This window comes from Girardinichthys multiradiatus, chromosome 5, assembly GCF_021462225.1.
Source record: "Girardinichthys multiradiatus isolate DD_20200921_A chromosome 5, DD_fGirMul_XY1, whole genome shotgun sequence".
Lineage (NCBI taxonomy): Eukaryota > Metazoa > Chordata > Actinopteri > Cyprinodontiformes > Goodeidae > Girardinichthys > Girardinichthys multiradiatus.
This window is the reverse complement of record NC_061798.1, coordinates 40,087,421-40,098,888: the sequence shown is the minus strand read 5'-3', so window position 1 is coordinate 40,098,888 and position 11,468 is coordinate 40,087,421. Positions and strand designations below refer to the sequence as shown.

Here is an 11,468-nt window from a genome sequence, read left to right as displayed (position 1 = left end):
TCAATGAAGTGTTCTGATCATGAAACTGTTTGCTCAATGCCTGTCAGTACACCTCAAAATTAGTTTTGAAATAAACATTGGGATCCCACTAGTTCACATTTAAAATGATCCATAATTAATTCATGATCAGTTATAACATTTAAATAGAGTGCTAAACTTTGAATGCATTCTTGTCTTCTCCTTAGAATATTATTTGTGGGTTTAAACCTGAGTATAAGGTGCTTCTAGCCAGAAAGATAATTTTATCAAGTCTTCTGGGCCTTCCCTTTTTTTGTTGATTAAACAGAAGGTTTTGAAAAATAGAATTTTGTTTCAACCTTGATTGTGTAATGTGCCATGTACACGTCTGATGACACAGCACTGGGCAATCTCAATGTGTAAAACAGAGGACCATCGCAGAGGTTCTGCCTGACCAATCTATAAAACCTCATCAACTGTTTTAAGATTCGGCTGTGATGTTCTTGTTTCAGGTACCAGTGGCGTTCGCGAAACTAACCTCATTAAGCCAGTTAAATTCACCACTGAATCCAGAGAGAGCCGGTGCCAGGCCAGTGGCAGGAGAGAAACCACCATCCAGTCTGATGGAAGTTCCAGTCCGAACAAACACTGAGTGTAAAGATACTTCCCATCGTCGACACCTGACGTTGGGAACATGGAAACTGCGCCTTCTCAAATCCATTTTTGTTTCCCAGAGGAGGTGTGACAACACAGTTTGTTTGTGGGCCAAAATGAGACACTTCTAATCAGATGAATTTCTGGCCATTCTGGAACCAACGGACTTCAGGTTCAAATCAAGCACCAGCAACAGATGTTTCTCTGGTGCTGAATATGCAACTGGCAGGCAAAACCCAGTTAGCTTACCCAGAGAAACTTAGATTGTTGGTGATATAGACATCTTTAATCTGCAAACAATGTCCATAGAGCAGTCTGGTAAACACCTGATATTTTATATTTCTTGGAACAGTTGATTAATAATGTCACCTTTCCATTTATGTTATGGAGGTGTACCAAACAGACACCTCCCCAAAACACTTGCAACTCAAATTTGCAGCATTTTCTTGTCTAACATGTCTAATTTAATGTGAGGGAAACAGGCCAGTTTGCCTGCCTCCCTCACACCAGTTCCATCCATCCATCCATCCATCCATCCATCCATCCATCCACTGATTATTCAGGACAACGTTGCAAAAGCAACAAACAAAGAGAGATCATCAGATCTCTCCCCAGCTACAACTCCCAGCTCATCAGAGGAGATTCAGAGATGTTCTCAAGACAGCTGTGATATCCAAACTCTCCACTGAGCCCTTGCTCTGCCCCAAGGCCTTTTCCCAGTGGGACGTTTTCAGAACCACTCCCTGAGAAGGCATGTGAAAGACGTCCCACCAAATGCCTAGAAGACCCCTTGATTGAAGTCAACCATGGTTTGGATTCCCAGCACTTTCCAAACCAAAATTCCCCCGTTCTGGCAAACAATTAGTTTGACACATTTAAGAGTAAACTGAGGGTAATAATTATTTCACATCTTGACCTGTCAGAAGAGTTCTAATGATATTGAAATTTTTTGCCTTTTTTGAAACCCGGATGGGATCTCTGTAATATAAGTTTGCCTCTTTTTATTGAATTACTAAAATACATAGGTATTTAGACTGTAGGCTTTAATTCAGTTAAAAGTTTGAACTCGAATGTGAAGAGAAAATTGACTAAAGCCTGCATTCATCTCCCTTCCACAGCTGTTGCCTCCTATAACCTGTAGAAGGAAAAGAAGGACTAGTAGCTCCTGTTCAAGAAAACACATCAACCATCAGATTTTCGGGCTGAACTGGAATAAGTGGCCCCGCTTTCAGCTAACAGGAGGCTGCCGAGTAAACTGACAGCAGCTCTGATTGATTACAGGGTTTCAGAGAGCTATAGGTGCTTAGTGGATGAGTGCACAGTGATATATATGTGTGCGCATGTGTATGTGTGTGTATATGTGTGTGTGTCGGGCCAAAGCTGCTCCCTCCCTCCCCTCAGTCCTCTCAGTCGTCTCTCAGTCCTGCACTTGGCGGCTGCTCTCGGTGCTCCTGCTGGCAGGAGAGCGCACAGATCATCGTCAGAAAAGGCAGAGGAGGGAAATACACGGATCTCCACCATCAAGTCTCCCTGCGGCTTTAAACACCAAGCAGGAAGTTTATTCACCGGTTGGTAGGGATCCTGGAGCAACTTTGGGACTATTTTTCCATGACTGCATGTCGTTATTTGGCTTCTTCCAGAACACCCTGAGGATTTCTGCATCAAAGAGGACCCACACATGTCAGTAGGCTAAATATTGACAAAAATGTGACTGTTTTTTTTTTTTTCTTATTGTTAAAGGCAATAGAGTTAATTTAAACATAATTAAGATTGTTCCAATTTATTTTCAGGGCTTATACAACAATATCTAATAACAAAAATAATAATAATCCAAATCATATATTTTTAGATGCATAATATATTTATAGTAAGAACCCTCTTTGACTTAAGGCGGCATGTTTCAGTGGCCTCAGAGATCCAACTCAAGAAGAGATGTTAAAAACATTCCTGTCTGATTTACTGTTTTTACTCTTTTCAGATGTGAATCCAAAGTTGCTGTTGATATCTGTGACATTCCTTGTAAGCTGATCAGGACAATGGACTAAATGTCCTACAGGGTGAAGAATAGGGGAGAATGAGAGACGTATGCACCAGGTTTACCTTCCTTGAAGGTGAGAAAGTTTATTAATGTGTGGTGAATTATCAGGTTTGTACAGCCACTCCCAGGAGAAATGAACATGCTTATGTTACATAAGGAGCGCACTGGGACCAGAGCTGAACAACATCATGACTCCAGCTGACTCATAGCATGTGGTTCAAGATGGAGAGCTATAATTTTTGTGGTGCTTCTGAGGTTTTTATCGAGACGCTCCTGAGGAAGCGGGAGACCACAGAAGTAGAATGTGGAACCTGATCTGATATAACTGGTGAGGTTTTCATGTCCTTTTTAAAGTGTTTGTGGGATTTTAATGGCAACCAATAGAAACCTCTTTGATTATGAATATTTGTAAGTTTTCTGCTCCTAGTTTTAATAATGTTTATAATTTTTTCATTAGGAAGCAGCATGGATCAAATCCAGGACCAGCCCAGCTTCTCAACTCTGCTTTGGGAGAAACTCAACGACTCTATCAGCTTCCACATTGCTCCAGTGCTGACATCCACAATCAGCTCTACTTCTCCACTCCATCATCCCCTGCCCTCTCTCCTGCCCTCCTCCCTTCCTCCATACTCCCCCCTTATTTCCTTTCCTGTATTTTTCCCAACCTCCTCCTCAGCCATCAACGAGTCTAATATCTCCTTTCCCTTCTCCTTCTCTAACGTCTCATATACTGATTTGAAGGACCTGGAGAATATGCTTTTATGGACCCTCCATGAGCCCAGCACAATCGCTCTGACCATCATGTACTCCTTGTCTTTTATCTTGGGATTTGTTGGGAATTTAATGTCCCTGCGGGTTCTGACCAGCAGGCACAGTCGCCGGCTCGCAGGTGTCAGTGCCACACGGAGCCTTCTGGTGAACCTGGCTGTGTGTGACCTGGCTGTGGTGTGTGTATGCATGCCCATCACTCTGGGGAACAAAATCTACACTGCCTGGGTATACGGTGACCTCCTCTGCCGGGCTGTGCCCTTTACACAGGCTGTCTCGGTGTCTGCCAGTGTGCTGACGCTGACGGTGATCAGCGTGAACCGCTACTACAGCGTCCGATCTCCTCTAAAGGCTCGCTCCATGTTCACTCGCCGGAGGATCTTGGCGACAGTCACTCTGGTGTGGGTAGTGTCATCGATGATGTGTGCTCCAATAGCAGTAATGAACCGGCGGCGAGAGCTCAGCTTTGAGGTTTTCACCATCTTGGTGTGCCAGGAGGAGTGGCCCCAGCTTCGCCTTAAGCAGGGGTAGGTACTATAGATAAATGCAAACAACTGGGTACTCCGCCCCTGACACGCCCACTTTTGGGGGAAAGTAGACCCTATAGTTTGAATCTGAATCAAAACAACGTGTTAGTGCAATAAAAGCATATAATAAGCAAACAGAAGTGTTTTTTTTATTTTTATTTGGTGCTTGGTTACATCATATAATTGTTTTCCTTGTCTGGCATTATATTTGAGCACCTGTTTACAAAACCTATCTGTTCAATTATTTTGAGCATTTATTACACCAAACAGCCCAGAAGTCACATTGACTTCTATTCAAAATATAGCGTCAACTTTTCCCCCAAAGGAGTGTGGCTGTTTGTAGGAGAAGGAGGAGACGCAATGTTGAATGCATCCATATTAGTCTCCACAGTACACCCAAGTTGAATGATCTAAATTCTTTTTCAGCATTCAGATTAAGCTCATCCATGGATGGATGAAACTGAGCTCCAGGGTTGTGATAAATTGAGCTAAAAGCCACCCAGGAGTGTTGGCTGTACCTGATAATAAGCGTCCACCACTTGTAATTTTCATGCTGGGCAGCGTTGTTACCAGTAAATGTCTTCTCATGTTAGACTGAGTTGAAGAAGATTGTCAGGGAAACAATTTTGATTGGCTGTGTGGTGTGTTTGTGAATACTTTTCCAGGAAAAACGAGGTCCCAAGAGTCTCAGATAATAGCCACTGTGTACACTCTTGCATGTTCTGGCATAAATGTAGCTGCTTTGCCTTTATAGCTTCATTATTCGTGAATCACTTTTCAATTTGTGAACAAAATTAACACAACAACACAATCAAACCCCATTTTCTTGGGGTCTCGGACTATACAAGCAGAAATGACATTGCCATCATCATAACTTCTGGTATCTTTCATATGAACACAGTAGCAAATTAACATAGAGAGAGGTCCAGTGGGCTGCCGATGCATTTAGATAAGCTACAACACATTAAACACATTAAAATCTACCAAGCTGCGCCTGCCTAAACTGACAGGACAGGCAAGGGAATTGTTAAACAGCAACAATGTCAGACAATAGGCTCATGATAACTCTGGCAGAGTTGCAGAAATATACAGCTCAGCTGAGAGAATCAGTTAAAAGGACAACCTGTCAATAGTGGGCTCCACAAATTGTTCAAAGAAGAATTCAGTAAGTCCTCTTTGAAATTTACCATAAGCTATGTTGGAAACACAGCAAACACATGGAAGTAGGTGCTGTGGTCAGATGAGACCATAATTGAACTTTTTGGCCAGCATACAAAACACTATGGGCCTGATCTTCAAAAGGTTTGCGTGTACAAAACCACCCGCAAAAATGTTTGCGTCCGCAAAGCTGATATACAAACGAGGTGCTAATCGGAATGCGTGTGTAAAATCAGCGGAACAGCACTCGCAAACCTTTTATCGTGTTTGCCTACATGAATATGCAAACATATGATCATGACCCAAATGCGCAAATTCAATGGAGGGGGATGTGCAAATGCTATCCTTTACCACCCGCAATCTGATTTTTTTATGTGAAGATTTAGCGCGTTTGAAATGCAGGTGCTTAGTGGGACGAAAAATGTCTGCTGTCACTGTGGCGAGGAGGCGGCATAGATAGAATGACATATAACAGAGAGAGAATCATGTGTACATGTGTCGGCAGATTTGGGTTGTCAAAAATAAAAATAATAAAAATAGATGAGATTAAAGGATTCTATGTAGAATTATCAAGGTTCTAATTTGGAGCCAAATACAAACAAAACCCATGACATATCTCTTATGATAAAACTCCTTGCAACACTTCTTTCTTGCGTCTGGATCATTCCAGGGAACCATTGCTGTTATCTGCTGCTGAACGCGCACAAACCTAATCATGACAAAGTGTAAATATAACTGATCAAGCACACACGGCCTGTTAATGTTAATTGCACATCATGCAAAGTACCTACTGTGCTTTGATGTTGAAAATGGAATTAATAGGAAAGAATTAAAAACATTAAAAGGCAGATTCAATCCTTCATTTGCAAACTGGATGCTGAAATCACTTTTAGCAGCTGAAAAATCACAAGTCCAGAAAAGCAGGAGCAGAATGGACACAAGGAAAAAATCAGCAATTGGATCATTCGTAATGATGCAGCGCAACAACCTCTGCATGTTTTAAGTGCCACAGCAGAGGATCTGTTTCCTCTTCCTCCAGTTCTGCTGGGAGCAGTAGCAGCCAGCCAGTAACACATGCGATTTCAGCATTTCAATAGAGCGGTCTGCACCTCTTTTGCACCTGTTATCCATTGCACGCACAATTTTTGAAAATCAACCACTTATTGCACATTGCACATGGTTTGGATCAAGGAATATTCACTTGTTAGAATGGCCCAGTCAAAGACCTAAATCCAACTGTGAAATTATGGCACGACTTGAAAAATTTCTTTTCACATACACTTCCCATCCATTCTTATGGAGGTAGAGCTGTGTTACAATGATATGGTAAACGTTTTCAGTCTCTATGGATTTGCAAAACTGGCAGAGACATATTGTGAAACATGTATCACATAAAACCACAATAGATTACATTGATGTTTTGGGGAAGAAATACTTTTGCAAGGCATTGTATTTAGTGTAATGTCAAATAAAAAGTATTTTGAGAAATCCAACAATTCCTGAAATCTGCTTCTCTTCAGGCTGGCAGGCTGACAGTGGGTGGCCATCTCAGTTAATTGTTAGCGGACAACAAAGAAACATGAAGACAAAGAAAAGAATAGGTGTTTTTGGAGGAGAAAATTACAAATAACACCCTGAGGTAACCTGGGAACTGGAAGCTCCTCCAAGAATTATAAACCTTGAAGGGCTTTTTCTTTAATTTGCATTCAAACCACTGAAATTAAAAAACAAAGCAAAGAACAAATGCACCTTCAGAGGTGCATGAGAGAGATACAGTGAGACGTTTATATAAACATGGATTTCATATTGATTTTGGGCTTATAATAATTTATTTAAACTCCTTCTCTTCCAGGGTGAAATGAGTACAGCACACAACTTTACCTTCTGCTTAGAGCAAACAAGATTTCCTTGCAAAGTTCAAATCTCTTGTTGGTTTTCTCTAATCTAAACAGGACCAAAATTACACATACAAGCTAAAATATATAAATACGCACACACATACACTAATAATTGAATAAATGTTCCTTAGCAAGTTATATCTCAACCACATGCTGTTTGTAACGATTTATCAAGCTTCTGGCATAATTCTGGCTATGTATATGACTACCACTGACTACCAGCTCAACTAATTCTGCCAAGAAGAGAGCCATTTCTTGGCAGAATTAGTAGAGTTTATTCAATCTGCTTGATCTCCTGGCACCGATCTGGCCTTTAAGCGTAGTCCACAAATTTTCAGTTTGATTAAGGTCGCAAATGGCCATCCCAGAAACCTAACTCCCTCCCCCATTTAATCAGTTTTAGAACTAGTTTTGTTTCTGAAACCAAAACTTGTTCATTTGGGACCATTCTCCTGTTGGAACACTCAGTCGTGTCCAAGTTTCAACCATCTGACCCAAACTGTACACCGTTAGATTAAAGAGAACTGGCTAGCATTGTCAGGAACAATCCAGGAACAAAGGCTCAAGGCTAAAGAGAAAACAGCTGGTATACCAAGGTAATGGTCCACAGTAATTGTCATGGACTGAGAAGGCAGTGAGCAAAAAAGAAATTAACATTTTTAATTGGCTGATGTTTGCAGTTGACCACAATGGCCACAATAACAAGAAGCATATTTGGAGACAGTGGGCTAAGGCCTTTAACCCTAAGAACACTGTCAAGCAACAAGCTGAGTGTCTACTTTGCTGCCAGTTGTTCTAATGTATTGCAAAAAGTGGAAATAATAAAAACCTACCTCCAATTATTTGAACCTTAACTGAAATCAACAGCTAAATATCTGAAAATTGGACACAACTGAGAGTTCCTGCTGGACAATGAACCAAGCTGACTAGCATGCTTAAAAGTGGAGGCTCTGCCAGGAAAGCTACTAGTTCATGTGAACTCAGTAATTAACCCTGTCAGGGAGAGTGGTCAAATATCCAGCCATAATTTTAAATAAGTAATTTTAGGTGCAACTTGCTAGGGCACATTCAACCAAATATTAGTAGAGGTATATGATATATTTGCATGAGTTCTATTGTGTGGAATAAATTCAAAAGAATATCTGCAATAAATTTAGTAAAACCTTGTTTTTAAAAACCCTTAAAGTTGTTTGTTGTCCAATCATTGCATTGTAAATATGTTTATATAGTAAAGCACTTTCTGATTTTTTTCTGTGAAAGGTGCTATATAAATAAAAATTACAAATTTACTGGTATGTTTCAAATAAGTCATTAAAAGACCAAAACTGATTTTCGAATTGATATGACAAATGTATGTAAACCTCTCTATGGAATGGCAACCTGCCAATGTTTTTAAAAGATATTGATTCTTTGGTCAGGACAAACTCCTGTAGTTTCATAAATGAACACTGCAGCGTGCCATCTTCATAAAAAATATCTGTATTGTGCTTCTATATAGCCCGATGTACTTAGGCAAAGGGTTAACAAAAATGTTTGATCTAGATCCTACGCATTTAATATAACTTAAATTGGCCATGTGCTCTGTATAAAACAAAATTATTGTTTATAATAAAACTGGTAAGTTTTTTTAATTGCTTGTCTTCTCTTCTGCAGGTACAACGTCCTGCTGTTCGTGATGCTTTATTGTTTGCCCGTGACGTTTAACCTCACCATCGGTTTCCTCACTGGCAGACGACTTTGGGGAGGAAGAAAATCCACATTTGGGGATCTGGATCCTCGCAGCCAAGCTCTTCACATCTCTCGCCTAAAGACTAGGCAGAAGATTGCCAAGATGGTGGTGTGTTTGGTGCTTCTGTTTGCAGTGTCCTGGCTGCCACTGTACTTGGCTGACCTTTTCATTGACTGCGAACAGAGGCCGTCGTCTTGGCTCCTGCAGGCACGTCCCTTTGCTCAGTGGTTGGGCCTAACAAACTCCAGCCTTAACCCCATTTGTTACTGTTTCATAGGAGATCTGTATCGCTCTGCAAAGGTCATACGGACAAGATACTATCAGAAAGTTGCTGCTCTCTTCAGTAACTCATCATTCTCCAGCTCAGCTGCAGTGGTTGCTCCTGCAGCCATTATTAAAGAGAGCAAGATGTCTGCTGCTGAGTGCCACCGAATAGCTGCTGCTGTGGCAGCATCTGCATCTGTGGTTACAATCCCTGGGCTGTTTGGCTTAGCCAGACACAAGGGACTAGGGCAAGAGGTAAGAGATAGTTCAGACAGCCGAACTGGATCTGACCAAAGTATCTCAGACTGGTGTCAATCTAGTCCCATTGTGTACAACAGCTCTTTATTCCCCTGCCAACTTCACTCAGTTCAGCAGTCCTCACAAAAAGCAGACTTCATTCCAGCAAGAAGACACTCTACAAATGTGGTATCATTTCCTCTGCAAAGTGAACGTGTGGAAATGGATCTGGTACCACTGAGGAGACATTCAGAGGACAGAATTCATTGTCTGCAAATCGATGATAGGGACGTCATTACCCTGAGCATGGATGCATTTTGCTCTGCGAGTCAGCACAGAAGCATAGCATCAAAAAAAAATTTCCTGGAAGGAAAGACGGAGAATGAAACAACAAATATAACGAGCCTATGAAGGTTGGAGATTATTGGATCTATCAGCGCAGAGGAATTTCCTCTTTATGTCCTGCAGGGAATGAAAACATTGTCTGGTTCACAGTTTGCATTTGATTGAATTGATAAATACAGTGAAGAACAAACTGTTTTGTGGATAAACTTGCCAAATCTATGCTGTCATTCTTTCTGCATCTAGTAATGTTTTAGGCTTTTGAGGAAAAGCGCAGGGAGCAGCGATGAGTTAACCTCAGCAGGAGGGATAACTGGAGTTTTATCTAGTTAGTTATCAGTAGGAGAGACAGATTGTGGGAATGTGCCACAAAATTTAACTCATATCATAGTCACAGCAGTTTCTATCATCTGCTTGAGACAATATCACAGCAGGATTTAAAGTTTAATGAGCTTTTGTACAGATTCTTTTTGTCTTTCATTAAATGCTCATAGTTCTCAGTGAATTCTTTGCTTACAGAATAAAATCAGACCTTTTCTCATTGTGCAATATTGGAACATACTGCATGCACGTCTCTGATGGGCTTTTCCCATCACAACAATGTCTGATATAAAATCGAGAATGTTGCAAAAGGTTTCAGCGTTAAACTGAGAGACATGAATGCACTTTCACACTATTAACTGTGGCTCATGGGAACTAATAAATAAACCTGACCCCCAAGAGATAGAGGTATTGCTGTTTTAGTTTTAATTTTCATATGCAGACATGTTGAACCAAGGTGTTTGCCACAGAGTATGTGGGTGGAAACAACTTGGAAGAACATGATCATGGTCAGATTAGACCAAAAGAGGACTGTTTGGCTAACAAATGTGGAGTAAAACTAACATTGTACCTCGAACTGAACACACCACCCTCAGATGGAAACCCATTTGTGGGGCAGCGTCAAGCTTACAAGGATGCTGTTCTTTAACAAGAACAGGGACACTGGTCAGAGTCTATGGGAAGATGGGTGGAGCTAAAAACAGCATAAGTATGCGTGTCAAAGCCTGCAAAAAAACCTAAAAATGGGGGAGAGGTTCACCTTCCAGCAGGACAACCTACACCAGAATGGTTTAGATGAAAGCATATTCATGTGTTAGAATGTTTCAGTCAAAGTCCAGACTTTAAAAATAAAGTTTACCAACTCACCCCATTTAGCCGGACTGATTTTAAACTTTTGCAAAGACAAAATAGTGAACATTACTGGATGTGCAAAGCTGGTAGAGACATACCTCAAAACACTTGGAATGAAAGGTTGTTATTTTAAGTACTTAGTCAGTGGGGTTGAGTACAAATTCAAACCAATAATTTTTATTTGTAAAATAAAAAGTGTGAAAACCACAGACTGTTTCTTTCCACTTTAAAATCACGCATACTTTGTGTTGGTCTATCACATAAATTACCAATAAAATACATCAAAGTTTGTGGCTGTGTGACATATTTTAAAAAACTTAAAGTGGGTATGAATACTTTTATGAGCCACTGCATGAGGGGTTACTGTACTCTGTAATAGCTCACTCTATACCTGAATGTAATGTAATTAATACATAATAATTTTAAAATAAGATCATAAAGTGAAGTTTTAAGCTGCAGAATCATAGGGGAACAACTATGATAAAAAAAAATCAGTTATGCTTAATTGCTGCTCATTTGTTGTACGTTTTACACGCAGCATGTAACCCTTGACAAAAAGCAAACATATGCAATATATCCCAGCAGTACAGTCCAGTAAAGCATGCAAAGTAGCTGACACTAGCCTGTTTGGAAAAAATAATTTGATAAAGTCTCAGTTTTCTCACAGGTTGCTAAATGTGATAAAGCCAGTAACTCTGCTGGAGCGTGTCAAATAAGCTTAT

General features: G+C 40.5%; 1 protein-coding gene across 2 annotated transcripts; it reads left to right on the top strand.

Annotated features, from left to right (window-relative positions):
- Positions 1-1,260: 1,260 nt before the first annotated feature.
- Positions 1,261-11,037, top strand: LOC124868065 (galanin receptor 2a-like). 2 transcript variants are annotated; one of them, XM_047364863.1, is made up of 5 exons: positions 1,261-2,292; positions 2,591-2,723; positions 2,808-2,978; positions 3,108-3,945; positions 8,655-11,037. In XM_047364863.1, the coding sequence occupies exons 4-5, from the start codon at positions 3,116-3,118 to the stop codon at positions 9,640-9,642; spliced, it is 1,818 nt and encodes a 605-aa protein (XP_047220819.1). In that variant the 5' UTR covers positions 1,261-2,292; positions 2,591-2,723; positions 2,808-2,978; positions 3,108-3,115; the 3' UTR covers positions 9,643-11,037. The 2 variants fall into 2 exon arrangements, with proteins under 2 accessions (XP_047220819.1, XP_047220820.1); XM_047364864.1 differs by having other exon boundaries at positions 2,591-2,978.
- The last annotated feature ends 431 nt before the right edge of the window (positions 11,038-11,468 follow it).